This window comes from Sebastes fasciatus, chromosome 3, assembly GCF_043250625.1.
Source record: "Sebastes fasciatus isolate fSebFas1 chromosome 3, fSebFas1.pri, whole genome shotgun sequence".
Lineage (NCBI taxonomy): Eukaryota > Metazoa > Chordata > Actinopteri > Perciformes > Sebastidae > Sebastes > Sebastes fasciatus.
This window is the reverse complement of record NC_133797.1, coordinates 31,491,038-31,518,214: the sequence shown is the minus strand read 5'-3', so window position 1 is coordinate 31,518,214 and position 27,177 is coordinate 31,491,038. Positions and strand designations below refer to the sequence as shown.

The 27,177-nt window shown below is 42.0% G+C and overlaps 1 protein-coding gene across 4 annotated transcripts in view; it reads right to left on the bottom strand.

Moving 5' to 3' along the window:
- The window catches only part of ptprdb (protein tyrosine phosphatase receptor type Db), a 229,609-nt gene that overhangs the window by 61,145 nt on the left and 141,287 nt on the right, over positions 1-27,177 (bottom strand). For all 4 annotated transcript variants that reach the window (XM_074630242.1, XM_074630243.1, XM_074630244.1 and 1 more), the window contains one exon: positions 11,468-11,617. In XM_074630242.1, coding sequence (XP_074486343.1) covers positions 11,468-11,552 — 85 coding nt within the window. In that variant the 5' untranslated portion in view covers positions 11,553-11,617. The remainder of the gene's footprint in view (positions 1-11,467; positions 11,618-27,177) is intronic.

Here is a 27,177-nt window from a genome sequence, read left to right as displayed (position 1 = left end):
GATCCCTCTCTTCATATATCTCCTGTTTAATTGTCTTCTCTTTCTCATATTTTGCCCCCTTTATCTTTCTACCCGCTCCTAATTCTTTGCCACTGAATCACTTCTTTCCCCCCCTTCACAGCTGCTCCCTCTTTCATCCTCCTCCTTGTTACTCTTTCTCCATCTCCTCCCTCCATCTCTGGGGTGTTACATAAGTCTTCCTGTCACATTGACTGACTTAATGAGGAGGGGTGGGGTGGGGGGGTGCAAACCGTATGCTCCGCACTTCTCCCAACTCGCTCTCGCAATTCCTCTTCTCTCTTATTTTTCCTCCTCCCCTCTCTTTATGGGCTCTCATCCTTCCTCTCTCTTTCCCCCTCGTCTCCCTTCCCTTGCTCCGCCACTTTTCCTTCCACATTCATCCTCCCTTTTCTATCCTCGTACCGCTGCTCTGCTCTCTATTTATGTTCCTAACGGTCGTGTCTTTTGCCAAGATCATCAGGGTCTTTACGGTCGTGCTGCTTGGTGGGATTGAGCATTGACATTTAGGCTAAGGAAGGGAGGGCTCAAGCTCAAAAGGGCACTTCAATAGTTGTAGTGCTTTTAGAGGGCGGAAGGGGATGCCTGCAGGTTTATTATTTCATGGATATAAGATTAAAAAAAGAAGATGGACTTGGAAAATTCACACAAGAACTTGTTCTAGGAGGGGGTGCTTTGCAGGAGTCACATGCTTAGGTGCTCGTGCATGTCGCCTCCTCACAGCCTTCCTCTTTTCCCTCAATATGACCCAAGATGGAAGTGAGGGGGAAACCACTGAGTGGGTCAGCGGAGAGAGATTTAGATGGAATTAGACAGTGCCAATCTTTCCCCTCTTGGTGTGTGTGTGTGTGTGGGATGGACGGAGGGTGGCCTACATAAAGGTCGCCATACAGTGGGATCCGATCTACACAACAGATGGCAGGGATTACAAAGTCAGCTCTCCTCACCGGACCACTTTCGAGTCACGGCTGAAGACGTGTGATAAACTTTGATTCCAGGATGAAAGATCAGCCTTATGTCGTTTTGAAAAAACAGATATAGATTAAATGCATTTGGGTAGCACAGAACGATGGTGGCCTGGAATAAAAATCTGATTGCATAAATGAGATCGACATTTTTTTTCGTTTTGATTTAGTGAACCGGGACAAATGCAACACAATTCCTGGATAAACTCCCCTTAAATGAACCTGCAAACCGTAATGGGGCTATGGAGGTTGAGTGGAGGAGCAGAAAAGACAAATAGCAAGACTAAATGAAACTAATACCACTTTGTAGGATGCTACAGGGACACACTGTCGCTGGCAGATGCTGTCTTAACCTAGAGGGACACAGCGAGAGAGTTCGGGTTTGTAAGAACAGATGCTAGCACAAACCTTCAGGGAGTATGATTTACGGATATAGTGCATTAAGATTGGAAAATTGTATAAATATAAGAATGAAAAGTACATATTTGGGAGGAAAAACAGATGGATCTAAGCACAAGAGATGCACGTCTCAGGCTGTAAAAGTATAGTTTTAAAAGTGGGATAAATACTACAGAGAAATGTATGAATATGTGTTGAGCAACACACGATGAGTGGAACGTTTTATCCTGGGGATCCCATATTTGAGGACAGTTTAGATTTAGAAAACATGAGAAATATTTGTTGTTATATTATTTGATTTGAATTAGTCTGCTCACTGACTATAAATGTCCACTAAGTGATATAATATTCAAATTTGTGTCATTTATTCTGGGAGGCACTGTGCTCTGTGATCTGAACAGATCTTTCCCAAAACACTGCAATTTATGTACCCTCTGGCCTCATCTTATGGGCCCTTAATCACTTAGCTGATCTGATGTGAAAAAACATAAAGCAGACAGGCCGTTCCCAACAAAGCAAATCAACCAAAAGCAATGGATTTGAAATGGACCCACTCTGTCTGATACCGCAGCTATCAAAGTTACAAATTGGAAAAGAGGAGCTCTGAGATGCTGGATTACCAAAGAAGTATAAATCACAGATACAAATATGGAATGAGTAAGATTCAGTGTAGTTTTAGCTAAAAGGAGCAGGTATCAATAAGACTTTTAGTTGTTAGTCGTTACTATGGTTTTTCCTGAAAAAAAAAAATGTTTTTATTTATTTAATAATTATTTTGTACTATTATTTATTTATTCTTTTTTATTTTATTATTAATATTATTATTATTATTATTATTATTATGTCTTATATATTTTTTTATTGTAATCATGTGAATTAATCATTTTTAAAAAATTGGCTGATTCAAAATTAATGTTTTGATTATCTCTGTGGAAGATATCTGACGTTTGGTTCCCACTTCAAACAAGGCTGGTATGGTGTCTGTGGGTCTATGGTGTCCTAGCAATGACTTGTTGTGAAGTAAAGGCAATGGAACGGGGGATGGAGAAATGTTATTGATGTTATCAATTGTACCTTTATCGCAACTAATTTCTGCTCCCAGGTTGAGTAGTGGATCATCCCTTTATTGGAGGAAGAGGTCATTGAACTTCCTGATCAGATAGATATCAGGCGCATACCATTCGGACACATTCATGGATGATCCTGGGGGGTTTCTGAATCTGTGTGGACATGTGTTCATGTGCATGAATAACTTTTGTTGAGTATTCGTGTCTGTGTGCTGTAAGTTTTGATCACATCTGAAAAGGCTGCTCTGGATGTTGGTACAACTTGCCAAGCATCTGTGCCTGCGCCTCACATTTTCCTGCGTATGTATGTGTGTGTGTGTGTGCTTATGTCGATAGTTAGGCACGTAATGAGCAATTTACAGCCCTTGCCAGGAAAAGATCCAGCTGCATAGTGTTGTATGTGGTGGTGGGCGGTTAGCTGATGACTCCCCGAATGAGAACTGAGCCGGGCTTGTCAGACAAGTTGAGGAACGAGGCCAATATGGAGGCCTGAGCCAGGGCCACGATAGTCATCCTGGAGAGTGGGTGGGCAGCTCGCCAGAACCATAACTTAAAACACATTAGCATCAAACCGACACATTAAGAGCAAATTATCAGCTGCTCACATTCGTCCTGGAAATGAAACCGGATTGCCGGGGCCAATAAACACGGAGAGACAGCTATCATCCTTCTGCAGCACATACGAGTGTTAATTGGAAAACATTTGGCAAAATGGGGCCATTTCAACATCGAAAATTAAATTATGCACAATTAAGTGCCGTAACTTCTGATAAAACGTCCCACTAAAGATAAGATGCTATTGAAGTTGCATAAAGTTTAAGTGTCCGTCTGTGTCGGCGTCTCAACTAAATCTGGAGTGTTAGATTATTTTATTTCAAACGGTTTTCTTATCCTATAAAACTGCAGTTGTTTCGGACAACTTCCAGCTGGCGTCACCGAACATCACTTTTACAATGACGCAAAAGCAAAAGAATAAAAATGCACTTTTTACTGGCGATAGGAATGCATGTCCAATTAGCATGCCACTTACCCACTATGGCTGCCCCGGGGCCTGGCTAGTGCCGAGTTAATCAGGGTTAATTTGTTAGAAACACAAGGGGAGGAATTAATCAAATGGGGTCTTCTTTTATACACAGATCATTAGGAACACATGGGCTACCCACTGGGTACACAACTTTACTGGGTCAGGGCTGGCTTCCCATAGAGATGAACAGAGGGTTTTCTCAGTGCTGGTCACAGCGTATTACTCGCAGACCGCTGCACGGCTAAGTTAGAGCTAAGCTGATGCTATCCAGGCCTCTTCACAGACGGGTGCACCTGCTAAGCTAATGCTAAGCTAACGCTGGTCAGATCCTGTTACTCGCGGATGGACGCACAGCTATGCTAGATGCTAATAGCCTCACTGCAGCAGGACTGCTTCATTCTCCTTTTGCATCAACGTGGACTTTCCTTCTCTCCTATCTGCCTCACGAATGGATTTACATTCATAGATGATAATGGAGAACGTTTTGATGGAGTCCAAAAGGGTCGCTGTGTTACAGCTGAGTATGAGATTACTGATTTTGAAGGTATATTCTGTGCCCTCTACACAGAATATCAACAGCAGGCGACTCCTAAAGTCAGCGCCGGCAGCAAACATTTGAAATAATAACATAACTGTGACCAGCATTTTAATTTTGTGTGTATATACGACTTCTGCAAATGTTTGTGATGTGACCCATTTCTGTCGCCTTCTATGGGAGAGATATTTGCACTGGAGGAGTTGATGGAAGGAGGTCGTCAAGCATTTAACGTTTTATTTTTAAGGTTTTAATGTCATATTCCGGATGAGCGTGAGCTGCCACATCATCACCAGAGCTGAGTTTTTTTAACACAATGCAATAAATTATGACCATGAATTATTTAGATAATGACTGAAATTAGTTTTGTTGATAAGTGGCATGCTAATTAGAAATAAGGAAATTAAAGGACAATTTCAGTGCGATTAGAGTTATGCTCATTTTCTTGTATTCCTTACTCAACATCATTGTCGACTTTTCCCGCAGTGTCACAGCAGATTTCTTTCTCTTATTTTTTTTTAATAAACAACTGTCCGACCATGTTAACCCTCCTGATGTCTTAAGGGTAAAAAATGACCCGTTTATTAGTTTAACAGCAGAGAAAACTTCCTAAATTCGTTTTAATGACATTTCCTGGCCTGACCCCAGAATTAGGAAAAGTGAGTCCCTATGCCCTCCTCCTTTATCAAATATAAGCTGTACACCATCAGGGTACAAATACTGTCTTTGGGTTCCCTCCTGCATCTCTAATCCTCAGACATTATATCCCATTTGTTTAATATTTACAAGCAATTTTTACACTTATGTTTTTTGTACAGTCAGTTTAAACAAACAAGATATATAACGTGTTAAATAATGAACTTTGGACAGAGCGAGGCAAGAGGTTTCCTCCCGTTTCTAGTTTTTATGCTAAACTAAGCTAAGTTGCTGCTGGCAGATATCGATCTGCTCATCTAAATTAATTCTCTGCATTAAAGTGTATTAGTATATTTCCTAAAATGTTGAGGTATATAGAGCCTGGAATACGTTTCAAGAGACCATCAAGTTGAAACCATCAGTTTCTTTGGGTAAATTCAAACCTTTTGTTAAATGAATTTGATGTCAAGGTCTGTGAATGCTTTAAATAGTGATACCATAATGTCTTTTAGTTTGAATGTATTGTTATTTATATGTTACAATTGATTATTGATGGCTGATGTTTTTTTAAATTATTTTATGATTTTAAAACACTGTATGTATGATATGTCAAAATGATTTTTTATTTTATTTTTAATTTTATTGTTATGTGATTATGAATTTATTGTATGTATGATATGTAACCAGGGCACTATCGAAAATGAGACCTCAGTCTCAATGGGTTTTCCCTGGGTAAATAAAGGTTAAAAAAAAAAAAAAAAATGAAATGGTAGAAAAGAAATGCAGAAATGACCCCTTAAGACTTAAGCTTGTTGACCAGTGTAACACTGAAGACCTTTTGGTCATTTGATCATCACTTCCCAGTCCACAGGAGAAATCACCCAGTGCCTCCATCATGGTCTGAACTGCCGAGAGCAGATGTTGACATTTTGTACAGCGGTTGGGCAATAATGTCAACCAGGATCGTGCCTTTTCTTTGCACGTTCAGTGAGTCAAGCAAAACCAATCAATCACAGACAGGAAACACAATCCATCTAAGAAAATAACTGTTTCACACCCTTAACTATTCCCCCCTGGGTAGAAACCTTTTACTTTTGTGACCCTGCCTCTTCATCTCATGCCAGTGAATCCTGACGGTGCCTCATCCATCAGCAACAAGAAGCCATGAAGCTCGCACGAAACCGGATACTTATCGCAATCTAATCTCTTGTCTAATCTAAGCACTACACGGGCTTGCATACATATACATATAAAACAGACAAGTAGAAACATACTCACAGGGACACACACATACATGTGGCACTAAACATAAACCCTCACTGATGCACAAACACACTACGGTATTACAGCTTCTCTGCCTTCTTATATTCTTGCCAGCGAGTGATTTCATCCAACGGAACAAATGTCAAGTCTTGAGCAGATTTATTTACATACCCGAAGTCATGCAACACAAATTCGCCTCAAACCATGTACTGTATCCTGTATGGCACTGGTTCCCAACCTGGGGGTCCCGACCCCACTAAGGGTCGCCAAAGATTAACGGAGGCTGGCGAGACCTTCTCGATTTTAAGGGTTGTAAGACAACTTTTTAATAAAATATAAATCTGGACTATAACTCAGCATTTCATTCATTTCTGTGAAGAAAAATAATCTAAATTGTTATTTTTAAAGTCTTGATTATTATTTAAAATGTAAACAGGATAAGAGGGCGGTGAAGACCTGAACACAAGCTATATTCACAGTGTTTTCCTTCTCTGCAAAACAGCCTCATTCTGCACTGGAAAAGTACGCAGTTAAAACCAAAGAGCTAATAGAACAATTGCCAAGCTTAAGGCAGAAGAAAACATAGAATTTGTCAATAAAGAAACCTATTAAGTATCTATGATTGTTAAAAATTGTTAGAAAAGGGGTCCCTTAAAGAAAAAGGTTGGGACCCACTGCTGTATGGTAAGTATGGTACCTTAATAAAGTGTATCAGATGCATCAAATATGAAAAATAAGCTATACTTTGGGTATAGCTTTGTGTGCAGGTGCAGAACTTGTTACAGGGTACAATGCACATTACAACTGGCCCTAAACATACTACAACTTCAGCTAAAACTAAATAACACAGAATATATTTTTTTTAAATGAACTATTAGCTGATGTAATGCGAAATGTCAAATCTAAACTGAGAAAAACATTTGCGGAAGGACAAGTTGCTTTTTATAGTAACTTCAACCTTTGAACTTAGAACCTGAGGGAAAGCTGAATGAAATACTTGCAGGTAACCAAAGACGGCTCCTGTCGAAGCTCTCGGTGCTCAAGGGCTCCTAAAGTGAGCAAAAGTAGCGGTGCTGTCAATTTGGGAGATTGACCCAACCGCCTTTCAGATTCCAGTCAACCTCAAGGCAATGTGAGTTCCGGCAATATGGACGAATGTTGACAGGTCAATCAGTCAGCACATGAGCAAGTTCTGTCTTTCCAATGTTCTACTCAGGCCTAAATATGTCGTGTGAAAATATCAACTGAGAAAAAATGTGTTTTAAATGATGTCCCTGTTTTTTTTCCATCAAGCTTGATGGAAAAAAAAGTAATTGGAAATGCACAGCTTTTACAACACACAATGATGTGATGTAAAAAAGAGATTCACATTACCAAGAGCCTCCCTGGGCACAATCCTAAACCACGTGTAGTCTGCTTACTAAACCTCACTACAGGGCTGCAACTCAGCATTGCTTTCCTTACTGTAGGAGCTGTTTTGTTGTGTTCTGTTTTACACACACACACAGACACACACACACACAGAGTTGTAGATCAGCTGGAATTTTTACTGTTACATCCGAGCTGCGAGGGGAAAGACGACAGCTTGTTGGTTTGGGGGCAAACGAGGGTCAGCAGAAAGAACCCTGTTGTTGCCATTGTTTCCCGTCGCCCTGAATGACACGCGGAGAGATGCAGCTTCTCGCGCAGGGGCATCTCGCTGCGAACATGGAGCGGTGGCCCAGTTTGCGACGGGATCAGGGCATTACTCTTAATCCACCAGATAGATGTCATATGCACGCACGCGCACACAAACACACTGAGTAACAAAAATGGTGGCGAGGTAGAAAGAGGCGGAGAGAAAGAGCTAGTAAAAGAGGAATTAAAAAAATAAATAAAAAATGCAATCACACACGCAAAGCTCAGCGCGCTGCTTGTAGTGTCACACCAGCGCTTGTGTGCAGAAAAGCACATATGGTGCTGTGTCATGCGAGGTTTCCAACTATACACATGGGATACTATTCCATCTGATTGCATCTTAATACCCTCAGTCCACTAGTGTGTGTATGGGTGGAACTTGTGTAGCAAGCGTGTGTGTTGATGAAGATTAATAAAAAATTATGCCTCTCTCCAGACGTAGAGGAGGAAAACTATTTTGTCAAACCCTATTATGCATTAAATGTATTCCACTCATTTGGCACTAAGTTTGAGTGAAGATAAGTACAACTGAAAGCAAGTTTGCAGAGTGCATTTAACATTTCAAAACATGTAGACACGCGACGAGCAACAAAGATGTCAGTGTCCCAGCAGCCTCTGTTTGAGCTCTCAACATTCAAATCTCTGAGTCCCCACTGTTGATATTAAAAGAGGCATTGTACGTCATACACAATGAGATAAAAAGAGAGAAGAACAGCCTTTCCTCCCTTTCCCCCCTCAAGCCCTCTGTCCCTCCTTTCTCACCAGATTATATGGATGTGCAGAGAAGAGGCAGCGAGCAAGCAGGAAAAGAGCAATGGAGAAAGTCACAGCGAATGAGACGAGGGCACGGGGAAAAAGAAAAATATAGACAGAGGAGACAAAGTACGAATGCTTTCCACCCTCTGTGTGTGTCTGTGCTGCTCCCCGAACCGCCATAGAGGAAGTCCGGGAGCATCATCGTTTTGATGGATGACTGGGCCTTTACTGGCCGACCCTGGGACTTACACAGGGGACGAGAGGGCAGGAGGCTGAAAGGAAAACAAGAGTGGTTTGTGGATGTGTGTGCTTTTACTGGGCTCTGTGTGACGCTGTACTTTTAAAACATTGCAGGCCTGGGATGGCTGCCTCAAGCCTATACTTCTGTGTATGTGTGTGTGTGTGTGTGTGTTACAGGATGGCGATGATATATGTTCAGCATTGTACTGTGCAACCTCAAGCTTGGAGCTACGCTGCATTTTCCTTCCAAAACACAGACTGTAACGCAGATGCTGTATGTTTTATCTGGTTTACAAACATCCTTTTTTTACCATACTCACTATGAGATATTTACACTTACGCAACAAGCATTTTCTAAAACAAATATGCAAATCAAAATTCGACTAGACAGCAGTGGTCTCTGACAGAATAACTCCCAGATGTTTAACAGTCTGCGTGGTGAGCTTGAATGACCTCCTCCTCTGTCTCTTCCATTATTCTCTTTCAGTCTATCCCATCTCTTTGTCCTCCCACACTCTCCTTCTGTCTTCATATCTTTTATCCTTAGTCTCACCCCAAATCAGACGCTTTCATCACCGCTGCTGGGAGATTCAAAGCCGCATTTGTCAACCTGACAAATTGGCAGAGAAGTCATGCCTGGCCAAGACTTTTTCTTATACAGGTTGACACCCATACTAAGTATTAGGGCTGGTGGAAAAAATCAATACAGTATAGTATCGCAAAGTTTTGCGTGGCAATATTCTATCAACACAGGGACGTCAAGTATTGATCTTTTATGATAAAATCTATTAACCTCTTAACAATCCACCGGCCTGCCCATTGCTATTCTTTTTTTTTTTTAAAGTTATTTTTTTGGGGGCATTTTTCCATTTTTATGACAGGACAGTGGATAGAGTCTTGAAAGGGGGGAGAGAGAGAGTGGATGCGGAAAGGGCCACAGGCCAGATTCGAACCCGGGCCGCCGCGGTCAGGACCAAGCCTTAATACATGGACGCCCGCTCTACCAACTGAGCTAACCCAGGCGCCCTGCCCATTGCTATTCTGTCTTTCAAAGGTTGTAAGCGGCTCATATGAAACTAGAAAACCTAAGGAATCGATTGGTACCAACCGTGTCATGTTAGCTTGGAGGAACGCTAAATAATGCGCCAAAGTTACGCAAAATTTTGGTGAGGAAAAACTGCCATGGCCAGGGGTCCCATGACCTCTGACCTCAAGATATGTGAATGAAAACTCTGAGATGAACAGAGTGGAAACTGTATCTTATTAAATAAAACAGATGTTTACAACCTGCATAATTGTGTTGAAAAAAAGGTAATAAATTGCAATATATTGCAATAGTCAGCATATTGCAAAATGTTTAAAATCGCACTAAGATCGTATCATGACTTAAGTGTCGTGATAATATTGTATCGTGGGGCCTCTGGTGATTCCCACCCCTACGAAGTATGTTTACACGTGCGTTATCAAATGCATTTTAATGTTGAAACTATCTTAAAATATTGCATTTTCCAAACAGAATATCTTTGGTTTTGGACTGTTGGTTGGACAAAACAAGCAATCTGAAGACTTCACCTTATAGGCTCTGGGGAATGGTAACAGAAAAATGTCCATCACCATCTCCCAGAGCGACGAGGTGACGTCACTACTTTCTGACATTTTATAGACATAACGATTAATAGAAGAAACAGTTGACAGATTAATCAATAACGGAAAATAATAAGTAGTTGCAGCCGTAATTGAAATGAGCATTGAGCATACGACTCATAACCAGAATACTAATATTTCTGAGAAATACATTGGACTAGCCACAATCAGGGATCACGCACGCACGCACGCACGCACGCACGCACGCACGCACGCACGCACGCACGCACGCACGCACGCACGCACGCACGCACGCACACACACACACGCCGTATGAACACAATCGCACAAGCAGTGGAAAAATTATCTGATTTGCCATATGTGGTCTGTCTATGCATGCCAACTAATACTGGGATGGACAAAAACAGCTGGCCTCATATCAAACCTGCTACCCAACACACACATGCACGCACGCACACGCACACCCAGATAAACACACACATACAGTAGGGATGTGATATCAGGAGTGGAGTGGTTTGTAAGAGAAAATCAGGTCATTGCAACCCTGCGTGTGCTTGTGTACATGTGCATTCAAAAGAAACATATACTGTATACTGTATATATAAAACTGTTTCTATTTATTAGGGCTGTCAATTGATTAAAATTTTATTTAGATTTAATTGCGTTAATCGCGTTAGTTAATCACGATTAATCGCAAATGAATCACACATTTTTTATCTGTTCAAAATGTACCTTAAAGGGAGATTTGTCAAGTATTTAATACTGTGGACAAGTGGAATATGCTTGCTCTATGCAAATGTATGTATAAATTTAATATTGGAAATCATTAACAACACAAAACAATGACAAATATTGTCCAGAAACCCTCACAGGTACTGCATTTAGCATAACAATATGCTCAAATCATAACATGGCAAACTCAAGCACAACAGGCATCAACAGCTGTCAGTGTGTCAGTGTGATGATTTGACTAAAACTTGACTTGACTTCCTTAAAAAGTGTCTGTAAAGGGGAGACTCGTGGGTACCCATAGAACCCATTTTCAGTCACATATCTTGAGGTCAGAAGTCAAGGAACCCCTTATTGTCAAAATTTAGCAAGTAAGGTTGGAGCGCTATTTAGCCTCCTTCACAACAAGCTAGTATGACATGATAACGTGTTAATGTGTTATCATCGCGTTCACTTTGACAGCCCTTCTATTTATGCATGTCTGTATCTGTGAGTAGGTGTGTGAGTGAGTGAGAATATAAGTATACAGGTCTAACAGTGTGAAAGGACTCACAGTCGGCATCAGCGAGGAAGAGGAAGCTGAGGAGGAGCAGGCCCGGACTGGCAGAGTGCATCATGGGGTATGTCGACACATGCATGCTGTATCCACCGTGAGCTCACTGCCTCACTGTACAACAGGACGATAGAAACAGGCCCTCACAACCTGGGGAGAGAAACAAAGGAGGTAAAAAGAAAATGCAGTCATTAGACTTGTTCCAAATTAAGAGAGTTTCAGATATTATATAGTCTGTGCGCACACACACACACAGACGCGCCAACACACACACACAGACGCGCCAACACACACACGCAGACTTGAAGTGTGTGAGTTCCCTCTGGGCCTTACACTCCAGTTCTGCAGCTGCCTCTCCTCTCCTCGCTTCATTAGGACCATACACTCGTTGCCGGAGGTGTGTTTCGGTGTGTGTGCGTTTGAGAGAGTTCACAAAGTAGCTGATGAATTGCAACTTATGGCAAACATTTAGCATTAAAGCATCAGTCGGCTTCTAAAGTTCCTTTTTTATCTCCCAAGTAAGCAACGGCCTCATTTCTTTTCCCCTGCTTTAGTTTTTTTTGGCCGTTACACAATCGACAAAGCAGACTTCAATACCGGATTTCTTCCAAATGTGAGTGAAATCGGCATGATTTCATATTGATGAAAAGGAATGAATGGCTTTAACGTGGAAGGGGTGGAAGGATGGAGCGAGGGATTGATGGATGATGGGGAGATTAATGTGGGAGGAGACTGATGTGCTGGCTACGCTGCACACAGTGTTGGGTCAACTCAGTGTCTCTTTCATCTTTACCTCACTTCCTTTCTTAGACTCTCTCCGTCTCTCCCTCTAGTCTTTTTACTTCCTTGTCTTTGTTCTCTTCGGAGCTCTTGTCACTTTAACTTTTTGGCAGTTTCCTAAACATTCTATATATTTCTTCCTTAAATCCGAGTTTCCCTTCTCTTTGACTCCCCTTTCGCTTCCTTCTCATTCATCTCATCAATCAGGTTTTACTATCCCCTCTGCCCCCCATCGTCTTTCCTTCCCCTTTCCATCAGTCAGATGTTTTCGCCTTTTTCTTTCTGTCCCTCTCTCTGTCTCTGTGTCTGTCTAGCTATCTCTCTGCCATCTGCAGCGCCTGGTGTGAGTGTCTGGCATCAGAAGAGACAGGCGTCAGTCTGTGTCAGAAATCTCACAGCTCAAATCACATGGCGCGATGAGACATGGCAGATCACTGCTGCTGTCCAGAAACTGACAATGTTGAGTGAGAGACGCTGAGAAGTGAGCGGAGACGATGCATAGATGTGTGAATTTTTGCATGAATGAATGTGTGGGCGGGCCTGCGCTGTATGTGCATGCATATGGACTAGCTCATGCATATGTTGATGCCTCTGTATGTGCATGCATGTGTACTTTACCGCTGACTGCCTGTGCTGAATTGCTTCTATAAGCGTCTGTTTGTGTGTGTGTGTGCATGCTTTGCAGCTGTGTGTGCCTGTGTCGTGCATTCGTGCATGTGTTTGTGGGCTTTCCAAAACTGGACAGAGTCATCAGCAGTGGCAGCGGCAGCAGTCTTAATCCCCTCCTCTCCTGAACAAGCCATCTGATTAAAAAAAGACGAGGGGGGTAGGGGCAGAAGAACGCTGGGACCCAGAGCTCTTAGCATCCCTGCAGCCAAGGCAGCAAACAACTAAACCCACACTGGATTTTCCACTTGGTTTGGTCTGAAACAATTGCTTTGGGATAACCTAGATCTCTCCCTGCACAAATTAAGTCCTCTGCACTGTGATTTGCACTACTACAGTGGATATGGGAACTAAGCAATACAGTAGAAAAAGGCATCATATTCAAGCACTTTGTGCATCTACCCAATACCCCGGGAAATTACTGTTTTATTTTGTTTTGGATATTAGATCTCAGTTCTATTTAAAGTTTAGTTTTCAAGGGACCATTACCATTTTCTACTTAATTTATATATATTATTAAAATTATGAATATTTAAACATTTCATTGTTCAGAGTATTCATTTAAGCAACGTTAATTTAAGTTTAACTTGTGTTTTTAACCAATATAATTACATTTTTGAACCCACTTACAATACTAACACAACCCCTATATACTGCACTGTATATTTTACTGTAACCTAAATACTAATTCCATTTAAAATGCATGCTAGGAAACACTCAACATAGAAGTCATGTGCATATTTGTCTAATGATGCCACATTTTTTGCTGCAAAATGAATATTAAAAAGGTAGATCACCGTTAAAAAAAGGGCCTCTTTCTTGGTGTGTGTGTGTGTGTGTGTTGTGTGTGGCCACTAATCACTATGGCTGATTCAATGTCACTGGAAAAGCCTGCATTATTTAGTATCTCACTTCACAGCATGTCACGTTAATTAAAGAGCTAAGATAACGGAGAGAGAGAGAGGGAGGGGGGGGGAGACAGATGAAAAGAGAGTGGGAGAGAGATGAGGAAAAAGGTGTGTGGAGGGGAGGAGAGATGGAGTAGAGTGGTAAACAGAGCTAAGAAACAGAGAAGAAAAGAGACGCAGGATGGAAAGAAGACAAAAAGAAGATAACCTGAGACACACACACAGAGCCAGGTAGTCCAGATTGTAATCTGCGTGGCTGTTGTTGCTAGTATTACCAAGGGCCTAACAGAAAGCCTCCCTCGGTGCCTGAGCTTCAGCCGCTGCCGTGGATCACAGTCGCCTCTAAGCCATTCACTTACATTAGTCCCTATCACTCAATTATACACCGTCTGTCTGGTCGGGCCTGCAGCGATCAGTCACACTTATCTCTGGGATAGCTTCTGACAGAACAAAGACTGACCCAAAGAGTGACAGACTGGCTTATGTTTTTTCACAGAACAGACAGAAGGACGCATGAGGGGGGGAAAGAGGATGAGGGGAAATGAAAGAGGAGAGAACAGAGGAAGAGGAGGAGCATGAGAGACACAGAAAAGTTGGATTGTAAGATTCAAATTTTACCATTTTTAGCTGCAGTATATAAACCTCTCATAAAAGACACATAATAATGTAATTATAAGGACAAGTGTTTAATAATGTACGGTATTTTAAATTATTATAAATTCTCCTATGAAGACATGTTTTATATATTACAACAGAGATGAGACCATGTCATTTTTTTTGGAAGTCACAAGTAAGTTTCAAGTCGCAAGTCCAAGTCAAGACTCACAAAATACAAGTCCTAAACTTTGAGTTTTAAGTCCTTAACAAGTCCTGGCTTTTCACCAAATGTAATGGCATTTTAACAACAGAGTATTAATATATTAAATTTGATTAGATGCTGTCGGATTGGTTCAAACAAGACAAGTGTTGACTTGCTGGGAATGAATAGCGTTAACGTTAGTTGATTCAGGTAATGAAGGGAAATTAATTAATTTGTGGCACACTTTTTAAATAACATGTTTTTTAATCTTTGGGTTTGAAGGAAAGGTATCAAATGTTTTCAAGTCCAAGTGAAGAAGTTATGAGCCATTGGTGTTAAGGTCCAAGTTGAGTTGCAAGTTTTTTTTGATTTTGTCAAGTCGAGTCTAAAGTCATCAAATTTGTGACTTGAGGCCACACCTCTGTATTTAAACTGTGTTATATTATATTGTCATTAATTTCCTGTTTATATACCAGCATCCAGTTGTGGATGCTTCACAAGCTGTTGACAACTACATCAATTAACGTATCTGCTTATATTATAATGTGTTACAAACCGTTGATGAAATGTTTATATACTGTTTAAAATGCAAAACAGGTGGCTGAAATAATAATGAAAAAAAATTCTGCTGGAAAATGTGCCAACTTGTCAAAATGTACTATGATGTCCCTCTTAATGGGTTGAGAAAATGTAATACCACTCATGCTTTAATAAGAAAATGGATTTTCAAATACCCATAATGCTTAAAACCACCAGTTACATCATCAACAGGCAACAATAAAAGCAATATTTTATTCAAAGTTGTTATTCCATTACTGGCTGTTTATTGGATTAACAGCTTTAATTTATTTTTGGCCCATTTAGCGGGTCATTTTATAACATGTTTTCCAGTTATTACATTATCAGGTAGTTATTACATTAGTTGCCACAGAACTTAAGAGACAAAACAGTTTATGAAGAGACGGAGCTGAGAAGTTGTGAGATGGGGAAGAAGAAGTGAAAGAGAGAATAAGATCCAAAAATGGAAAGAGAAGAAAAGAAAGTGTGGGTGGATGATGAGAGAGAGGAGGGTAGACTACAAAGCGAAGACGTCGTACAGCTGGAAGGGACGTTGAGAAAGATAGAGACAAAGACAAAAGACAAATCCTAAAAAGCATAGCTCAAGGCAAACCGTGTGCCATGGAAAAAGAACACTGAGTATCCTAATTTGATTTGATATTCCCAAAGCTGAGCCACCAAATGCAATTAGACATACTAATTAACTTATTCTATTTGCCCTGTTGAAACAGTGGCAAACTGACAGAAATGTCAATGGAGAGACAATTTGGATATGTTGCATCAGAGCGCTGCAAGAAAAACAAGATAAGCTGAATGGAAAAAGCAAAGTCTGCATCCTCCTCCTTTTGCATCAGGGATGGTGGTAAAATCAACTCATTAAAGTTTCTAATAACATTTGGGCTGGTGTGGTCAATCAACGGCTCCTTTCTGTCCCGTTTCTACCTGTTGGTCACTATTTATGATACACCAGGTCCAGTTGCAGTCTTGACTATTAATATTCATAATCAGTTCTTTCTTTGTGACACCAGAGAACATAAATAAACACATAAGGCAGATAATGCTGCATAAATTGCTGTCAGTCACCAAAGTTTGATTTGACTCTTTCTATTATGAACGTCACTATAATGTAAAGTCTATGGTCTGATCACGGTCGGGGCCAGCAGGAGAAACACTACTGCACATATTCAGTGGGCTGCATACCCCGGAGGTAAAACAGGAAGCTAGAAAACTTTTTTGGCGTGTGACCAGGCGAGCAACTCTCACTGGGATGAATAGGTGCCATCTTGGGGTTCAGTATCCAGCTCTTATTATACATCCATGGTGTGAGCACAAACCGAACCAGAACTAAAAGGCAACCATGTATCATTACTCTCTTTGGCCGGGTCTAAATGAACCAAATTACAGGTATGAAAGGACTGATGGTACATGTCCAACAGCCTCCGTCCTTTCCACGCTTCCCATTCATTGTCTATGTAAGCAGCCGTGCAATGCATTCTGGTGTGGTGGCGCGATGTGCCTTACGTTGGCCGCTCCTCATTTGTATAAAGTTGAGGTCTAGGCTACTTTATGCAAATCACGGGCTTCCGACGCGACCTGCCACCTCTGGAAACTCCCAAGAAACTTTTAAACTAATTGTTGTCAATCCAAAATAAAGACAGATTCAGCAAAACTTGCATAAAATGTTTTCAGAAACACATTCCGAACTATTTTCGTGATATAAGAGAAGAAAGTTTCCAAACAAGCCACTGGTTTCCGGTTCCAGTTTGAAAGCTGGGAGCAGCAGCCAACGAGGGAAAGCGTTCGTCCAATCAGCTACCGAGCGTCTTCTGTCTAGTGGCAGCCCATCAGCGTCCAATGCTGGGAAGCGAGGCGATAAAAAACGCCCCTGGGGACATGTACCATAAGTCTCGTCTTAGTCTCATGGTATTTTACTCATTCTTCACCTCAGGTTGTAGGATTTTTTTTTTTTTTTTTAGACCTGTTGGATCCAGGACTGTATTGCCATCATGTCCCATTTCCGAGAGTGCTGTCTGCTGTCTTTTGTAACCGTCTTATACTGTAAGGCAGCATTGAAACAGTTTGGTGTTTTACAAACATGACTAACTTGTACCTTAAATTCTTCTGATCTCAGCCTTTCCGCTGTCTCAATTTAGACACTTTGATTATCTATTTGAGCAACCAAAGAAGTTGAAGATGCCGGCGTGTCACTCGCAAAAGAATCAAACACACACTCGCACAGCAGATAGATAACAAGCAGTATGGAAATAAGATTTGCAAAAATGTCTCTCTCATAGCACAACAAATAAAACATCGCTGGAAATGGCTTGAAGGAAGAGTGTTTGTTTGAGGTATATGACTACGGAGCATGTGTGTATGCACACACACACACACACACACACACACACACTCATGCACACACTGATTATCAATGATCTGTCAGCTCCCCCGCCGCACACAAACAGACTCCCGAAAGAACCCCTGAGCCTGTTTTCAAGAGGAACGTTGATCTTTAAAGACACAGTGTCAGTGGGGACGGCAGCTGATGACATCACGCTGTGACAGAGATTTTAATTGTGCTTGTATATATGTAGGGTGACTCACCCACGTTTAGCAACCAACCACTGTATGTATGTACTGTAGTCTAAGTATGTGTGTGTGTAAAAGTGAGTCAGATGCTGGTGTTGTGTGGGTGGAGGGAGCCACATAAATTAAATACATCAGCTGAATTTTCTACAGATTCATATGCAACACTGTTTCATTCAGTAATAAATAGGCCTGTCAATGGCTTTCACATTATCTGTGCATGACACATTAAGCGTTGTGAAGGTCTTGATTGAGCTGGAATAATGCTTCTGCGGAGATGCACATAAATATCCCTTCACACCTGCACAGAGAAGGGTGTTATGGGTAACCGTATTAGGTCGTAGAGGCTTGAACGTCACTGAATGACCCCCGGTGCACCTACATGTAGACCCGAGTAGCATGTTTCAGCTTTTAAGGTTAAACAGCTAAAACTACTGTACTTGATTAAGGTTAGGGAAAGAGCTCGGTCATGACTCAATGTTAAAAATGTTAACATGACTACGAACGTGACGAAAGGCATGAAATGCTGCAGCTAGAGCTGTAGGCAAAGACTTCCTCCACCTCAACCTCCTCATCCTTACTTTTAACTGTACTATATCAACGTATCCTCATACAACGGTTCGTATGACATCTTATGAAAAGTTATTCATTTTTCGTGCGTTTTACTACGAATATCCAGCAACACGTAAATTTCCGCTAGCTAGATGCATAGGTTTAGGAATAGATCGTGCTTTGGGTTAAAATAACTACAGAAATGGCGTAACTTAAATACAGAAGTTACGTGACAAATAAATCAACATTGACTCCTGGTTTCACACGGGGTATGAACAGCGATCTCCAGGGCAAAAGTCTGGTGTTTTTTGACCCATTCTTTGGGATATATATGAATTACAGTGATTACAAAAATGATGACTTGTGACTGTGCTTTAGACTTGCCCTAAAATACTTAAAATAGCTCTGATCAATGCCACACTGTTTCCTGTATTGGCTCTCAGTGTAATTTGACCAGCACTACTTTGCCCCTAAAACATAATGGATAAATGTACAGTAGTACTTTATATGAAAAGACATCGTAGGAGAATGGGATGCTGCATCATTTGCTGGAGACCCCAGTGATCCCTTAACTTCCCTCATATCGCTGTGAGAACAAATTACCAAGGAGTAGTTTTCACTGGGAGATGGAGCCCCACAAACTCGGAGTAGTCATTTGAGTCGGGCTTTCAGGACACTGGCAGAAACAAGAAATCAATAAGACAAACTGAGAGGAGAGGAAGGGAAAATGTGATTGATTGAGATGAGGATTTAGGCTGTCTGTCTGTACTCAACTTATCACTTCCTCTGGTTCTCCAACCACTCTGTCCTCACCTCCCTCCCTCCCTCCCTCATTCATTTATTCCTTCCTTCAGTCTGACTCCTACTTTTCTTCTTCCTCTCTCCACTCACCAAGCAATTCCACTCACATTCTATTTCACTGTCTTTCTTCCTATCTCCAAAGGCCCAACCAAACTATTATTTCTCATTTGTACTTGTGGCACTGGTGCTGGACTAGGGTGGAAAACGAGACTTTTTGTCGCATCACTTTTCAGGTGGTCACGATAAGCCAAGTATTACGGTCATAGTACATTGGCGATAATGTCAAAACCTTTAGCTACGTTCACACTACAAGCGACAAAAGCAACAACACGGCCAGCATGGCCAGCTATATTGTTGCCGAGTTGCCATTGAAGTGTTGCTCAAGTGCTGGTTGACGTGGTTATGACGTTAAATAGCACTGGGGACTAGCTTTTTAGATTGAACGGAATAGGGTGAAACAAAAACATATGATTGGTTGATGCTTCACTGCGTCATTGGAGCGCTGAAAAAAGTTGAAACCAGCTCAACTTTATTTGTAATTTGTTTCGCCCAAGTGTCAGGTGTCAGTTTGCAGCTTCATGTCACCGGCTTCCATGGAAAATGACTTGTAGACTGTCACTGTGTTGCTCGTAGTGTGAACACAGCATATGGCGTCTAACATGTTGGACCTTTATCCAATAATAATCAACCATTATGTAATTCAAATGAAAGCACAGTGATATGACATCCAGTAATATTTGATTATGAATTGTGTGTGTGTTCTTGTTGGCAGCCCGTTGCTTTTGATCTGTAGGTACCCTGATGAGAAGAGGGAACGCATTCCTTAACAGTTGTTCAAAAACGGTCAACTAGACTGAGATTGAAAAGAAAGTTGATGTGAAAAAGTTCACTCGCCCATTACGTCATCCAAAGTTGGATCAACTTCAAAACTCATATCTGGTTTCTCTCGAAAATAAGAGGAACTGGAATGTCAATCAAATGTCCTATTTTGGGGTTATTACATTCCCTTGCATCCAAAATAGGAATTCCACAAATTCTTTATACCATAGCCAAGGTGTAGTTATTTTAGACCGCGAGTCCAGCTTCCATTTCCATCCAGAATACATTATTCATTTTGATTTCAAACTTCACTTTGCACGCATTACTCCCTTTCTCTCTGTTCTATTTCCTTGATGTTTGAATAAGACCTTTTTTTCCGTTGGTCCTCCCAAGAAGAAGCCAAGCAAGTCGCATGAAAGCGGCCCGGCCCCAACACATGAAAGATGAAAATCCACATTGTTAAGACATTGCTGAATAATGGGTAAGACCTTGACAACGGCAGCGTTTGTGAGGCTGCCTGGATGGATGATGTTGAATAGACATTTATATATCACGATAAATATTGTTACTGTTGATGTAACAGATGAGGAAAACACAAAGACAACGTGTTTGCATCAATTTAATTCAGCAGCGGTAAAGCTGATAAATACTTTCTTGGCCTCAGCAGACACGAGCACAATAACACATCCCACCAGCTCCACGGACTGCCTGTGGACCGTTGCCTCGAGGCAGCCGATTTGATTGCATCAATAGCCGTCAGAGCTGAGAGACACGGTGCCTGCGCTCCCCGATTGTCAGTAACACAAAAAGTACAAATCCCACCTACTGCTGCTTTCCACCTGTCACCATTCCTTTCACCTCTCTGCCTGACGTCCTCTGACAAAAGCAGCTGAAGTGCTCAAAAACACCTGGACCTGTTTAACGTCTCTATTAGTGGGCAGGATTTCATCAGCACTTTGCCAGTGGGTGGTTCCAGTTTTCCCATTCTGATGATTAAGTGTCCCAGACAACAGAGCTGAAGTGCAGGCTGAAAAAAAAGTGAAAAGTGTGCACTAAGCAGAGTGCTGAATGTGGCCAATCGAAGGGTTAAGCCAGCTGTGACTAACAGGCCCACGCTGGGCCTCTATTGGACCATCTCTGGCAACCATCCATGATATTGAGAGAGCAAGAGGGAGAGAGAGAGAGACGGAGAGGAGTGGAGTGAAGTTGAGTGGATTAGCAAGAGGTGGGGGGATGACAACATGTAATTACCTATTTACCCAGCCTTTAGTGGAAAAACCTCATCGAAGGCTAATTGAGCGGTGCATTAGTGAGAGGGTCGTAAAGATAGCAGCAGGACTGCAGAGGAGGAGAGATGGAGGGAGGAAGTGAGAGGAAGATGAGATATGAGCACCAGCTGAGGGGCAAGAAGGTTAAAGAGAGGGAGAGATGGAGGCTGAATGGTACAGTGAGGAAGAACGGGAGGGGAAGGAGTGAAGTAATGTGGTCCAATGTGTGGCGATTCTTTGCCTGTCACTGTAACAGGAGCTTGAAGCTATTTTAAGTAGCAAAGTGGCAATAAGGCGATAAAAAACATGCTCAAACATGAGTCCCACATTGATCAAATTGTACTGAAAAGCAAATAAGCATCAGCATTAAAATGTAATTTGATCATTTAGTAATTTTTCAGGCAAAAATGTCACAAAGTAGCTAGTTCCAGCTTCTTAAAGGTGAGACAAAAAAAGCAAATTAAAGATGCCGCCTTTGGTGTGAAGGACATTATTCACTTTTTTCTGATGTTTTTGTACACCAAATAATTACCTGATTAATCACGGATATAACTGGCAGATGAATTTATAATGAGAATAATTGTTAAAGGTACAGTGTGTAACATCTGGCTGCGTCTAGCGGTGAAGTTGCAGATTTTAACCTCTCCCGTGTGCCAAGTGTGTAGGAGGGCTACGGTCGCCGACGTGGAAATGTGAATGGTGAGTCAGTTGTTGTAAGAGTTGCATAGGTTGTAGAGGCGTAGGAGAATAGCAGAGCCAGTGCTTTGAGTGTGTGTGTGTACATAGACATGTGTGTGTGTACGTGGGAAGTGAGTGGTGAAGCAAGGGGAGAAAGCGGCGCAAATGTGTGTGAGCGAACAAGTGAGTTGGTGGAGCAGAAGACAGAGTTAGTTTAGCTCTGAGAATATGAAGTGACTGTACAGCGGAAGATGCAGTTTGTGCAGAAGTAAATGCTGCAGCTTCTCAAGACCAACAGAGGTTTCCCATGTCTTGTTGCCCGACGGCTGAGTGGAGTGACATTGTGAGGAATTTTCCCTTTCACAGTGCTAAGTTATTGATCTGTTAATGTTTAAGGTGCATTTTAATGTTCTAAGTGGTCCAGGTGCCTCTACTTTATGTCTGTTGGGCAATTTGAAACTATAAGTACATCATATTTTATGAGCTTATTTTATGCTTTGCAAGTAAAATCTGAATCTGTAAAGTACCTACAGGTATCAGAAACACTAAATGTAAATGGGATAAAGACTACAATATTCTCTCAAGTAACAATACTTCATAAAATGGAAATATTTGAGTAAAATACCAGTACATAAAAAGTGCAGTAAGTACAGTAAGTACAGTAAGTAAATCTACTTATTCCATATTTCTCATATTGTCGTGCATGTGCGCTTGCATGTGTGTTTGTGCTTCTCATTGTGGCCATGATACACTGTGCCTCCAGCGGCATACAGTAGAGAGCCTTTAGTGCTGGGGGGGAAAGTGGCACGTCGGAGGCAGTCATCTCTGTAATGTGTTTTAGTACATGGATGGATGGAGGGAGGGAGGGATAGATCTATGGATGGATGAGCCTGCAGTATGGTTACGGTGTGACTGCTGTGGCCCCGTGACATGCTACACAAACTACTGTAGGCTACCAAGGCTGGACACGCATCAGGACGAACATGTGTGCTGACACAGGCCCACACACACCACACACACACACACACACACACACACACAAACTTATATCTACTGACCTAGCTGGTGGGGTGACCTCCACAAGCAGGTGGAATACAGCAGTAATAATTTACAGGCCTTGAGCGGCTCTCACGTCAAATAAAATATGGATTTCCTCCACACCAGAAGCGGGCTAAAGCTTCAATAACTGGACCTTTTATCCACACAGTGCTCCAGTTATAACCCACATCCTCTTCTATTATACACTATCTAGACTGGGGGGGTCAATATGTGGTGGTTCTTCTTCAGTGTGGAATAGGCAGTGCAGCCTTTTACCTTCCACTCTTTGCCCTGCATTTACCTGATGCATGCACCCATTCACAAGAACAGCCACACACACACATCCAACACCCCACGATGACGAGTGAACCTCTTGGTTTTTTGTTTTTTTCTTTAGTCAGAGGAGGAGGAGGAGGAGGAGGAGGAGGAGGAGGAGAATGAGGAGGCACCACGCAGCAGTTCATGAACCCTGCTTCATGCATTCACTGAATTCCACGGTGCACCACAAGTCAAGAAACGGCCTTGCTATTGTGAGCGAAAAACACTTTCCTCTCCAATGAGCACTAAAGTGACTGATGACTTATGCCAGATAAAGAAGAGCTCCGTGTGAATGTAAGAAGTCACACTTCCTCCACGCCTCCCTCAAGGTGAATTTGTGTGGAGTGGGCAATTTAAAACATTTTTCCTTTTAATCTAACTCAGATTCGAGCTGAGAGAAAACCCCGAGGAAGATCAACATCTACTGACATATCTGCGAAAAAAGTAAGAAACATTTGTAGCACCACAGAAATAGAGCCAGAATGAAGTCAACAAGAATAACAACAATACCACCTTGAAGGTCAAAGGGGAGGCAGTGGACAACTGGGTCCAAAAATACATTTCTTGATCAATCTTCTCCAATGTCATGTTTCAACGGCTGAGAGAGAAGGATGGGGTTACACAACCTTTTTTCCTCAGATTGATTTTGGCCAGCAGAGGAGTGGGAGTACATGAGAATGACTCAAAATAACATGCGGGGAAATGAAAAGACGCGAACACTATACATGGGTTTTTCAATGACTGGGATGTTTCTTGCAGTGCATGGCAACATGCTGCAGGATCCTTGCCAACTCTATAATCAACCATAACTATTATAATCAGGAAGACAACATGTGCTTGGAACTATCTTGCATATGTGCATATGGTGCTGACAGTTTAAAGCAGGGAAGACGTCTGCTGAGAAGTACCGCTAAATGCTTGTTTCTCCTTAAATAAATGTCTAATGTATATGAGCAGAGAAATGTATGCTAAGTAAGGGATAATGTACAGCGAGCCGGTCATTGTTGTGAAATAAACCCCGACAGTTGCCTTGCATCGCTCTGAAGGGGTTTATTTCACAACAATGACCCGCTAGCTGTACATTATCCCGCTTGTTACACGGCTACTTACTTAAGAAATCAATAATTTGACACAAAAATCAGAACTGCGTCCATAGCAACGGTCTGTTATACATAGCAACGGTCTGCTATAATGAAATAACAGACCGTAGGACGCTGTGATTGACCAATCAGAAATGAGTATTCATCAAAGCCGTGTAATATATACATGCGAGGATCACAAAATGATTAGCCTTGAGCTGTGATTGGCTGGTACTGTCTAATACTGTGCTGTGATTGGCAGATTATCTGGCAATAGCAATGTGCTTTCCTGCGCTGTGACAAGAGTGTAGACTGTATATAAAGATGAACGTGTGTGTGTGGATGAAGCGATGAAGTTATTGAATTTTATTCCACCGTGCTTTCATGCTACACTGGTAACAGAAAATGAGCCGGACAAAGTCGTCACTCATCTGGCGATAGCAATTTGCTTTCCTCCGCTGTGACAAGAGTGTGTGGATGAAGCAAGAAGTTGTTGAATTTGACTCACTTAGCGGCTGGCTAGTTAGCTAGCAAGCTTGCTAAATCCACTTTCATGCTGCACTGGTTACAGAAATTGATCTCACATGGGAAACGTTTTCCTCTGCCAGAAAACTTCCTAAGGTTTAGGCAACAAATCTACTTGGTTAGGTTTAAGAAAAGATCATGGTTTGGGTTCAAATAAACCCTTTGTGGCGTAAAGCCCTGAAGGCAAACTTCTCCCGTGTTCAAAATGAGCCAAACAGTCGAGTACTACGAGTACTAAATAACAGCCAATCACAGCAGAGTGGGGCGGGACAAGGTGGAACACTCTTGGGGAAAAAACATAACACGTGATACACACTTCGTCACATACAGTCACATAGATGTCACATATGCCAATTCCTCTGGCTTTCTGTGGGAACATTACTGTGTCGTTTTCATCCACATGCTTCTGGGAGTACGGAGTACACAAAACCTAACATTTTCCATTGGTGGTTACTTTTTATGGATTATGAAGTTGCATAGCTCGGAAGCACGGAGGTCTGACGACTGGAGAGAAGGGGGAGAGAAAAGAGACAGAAGGAGAGAGAAGGTCTCATCCCTCCAAGTTAAAAAGAGACACAGGAGAGAGAGAGAGAGCAAAACCCACATCCCCTCTGGCTCAGTAATTAAGACTGGGGACAATAAATATGTAATGGGGGCTTTTTTCCACCAAGTGCGGCTGCTTCTCCTTCTCGGAGATGGGACCGCAGGGAGACAGGCCCAGGAAGAACGACTAAGTACACTGGCCATTAAAAATGGATGCAAAGAACGCCGGCCCTGACTGGCCCCGTCGACCAACCACCTAGGATGTTGTGATGGGAGTTGCCGTGGTTACAGGGCTCCCAAATGGTCCTTGGTTGTCAGGGTGAATCAAATCAGCCATCTGAGCACCAGAGCCAGCGCCTCCACCCTTCTTAAGCTTGCTGCTGCTGGGGGCACCACAACTCAATGATGTCATTGGGGAAGGAAGTTTAGACCTGCAGTGTGTGTGTGTGTGGTTTGAGGATGTGCGTGTAAAAAGAAGAGAGTGGGAAGGAGAGAGAGGGTGAGCAAGACAGGATGGCAGAAGAGATGGAGAGACTGACATGATTCCCCAAACAGCCTTCTAAAAAAGTTCTGGTAGCGACTATCAGAGCTCCATCTGGATCCAGCGTGTTATATAACTGCAGCGTTGCTTATTCGAGTTCCATGAGTGAAACTACTGTAGCGTTAAACAGATTTGAATCTCACTGCTTATTGACTTCAAAAATATGACTTGCGTCCTACATAGATCTATCAGTGATGTGCGTTAGTGCAAATTTGTCAAGAGACTATTCAAAGAAAGTGAAATAGAAAGGAAAGGAAGGATATTTTTCAGAGAGAGAGAGAAAGAGGGCATTGATGGAAGAAGTACTCCAGGCCTTTAGCAATAGGAAATTCGCTTATTCGTTTTCTGGTGGAGAGGCAGATGAGGAAATTGATACCACTCACATTCAAATAAGGCTACAGCCAGCAGCCGGTTATCTTAGCTTAGCAGTAAGACTGGAAACTGGGAGAAACAGCTAGCCAGGCTCTGTCCACAGGTAACAAAATCCGCCTACCAGCACCTCTAAAGCTCACCAATTAAGATATTATATTGCGTTTGTTTAATCCGTGTAAAAAAACAAAGTGGAAAAACGAATAGTGGAAGCAGAAACTTTGCCTGGCTCTCAGCCATGAAATAGTCAGGCACACAACCTCCTGTAAATCACTGAATTGTAATTTTTACACAGCAGTTTTTTTTATAAGGATTAAACAAATGACACACAATATATTATTTTTTTATGCTAAACTAAGCTTTTCATCTGCTGGCTGTAGACTCAAACTGAATGGACAGATATGAGAGTGGTATCGATCTTCCTATATAACTCTGTGCCAGAAATAAAAGGTCAAACTACTCCTTTAAGTGAAAGAAGTACCACAATGACTGTAACTATTCCATTACAAGTAAAAGTTAAAGTAGCTACAGCTCTATTATCAGCAAATTCTAATATCAAAAATGTTCTGAATAGACTAAGAGACACAAGATCATGCGGTGCAGTGAAACGCAAGTCCTCCCATTCATTGGGGGTATGGGGGTAATGCACATGGGCTGTGGCGGCCGCAGGGGGTGCTGAAAAAAAACGTAGTGACCTGCGGCGGAAAAATAGAAACCGAATCAACTTTTGGAGAAACGCAACCCGGCGTCACGCTGCAGTGGCTAATCACGTAACCGGCGAACCAGAGCTGTACAACCCAGTCATGAGGGAACAAAAGACGTTAATGGTCGTGCAGTCAATGAGCCATTAAAGTGACTCCCACATCACCGCACAACCCAGAGGTG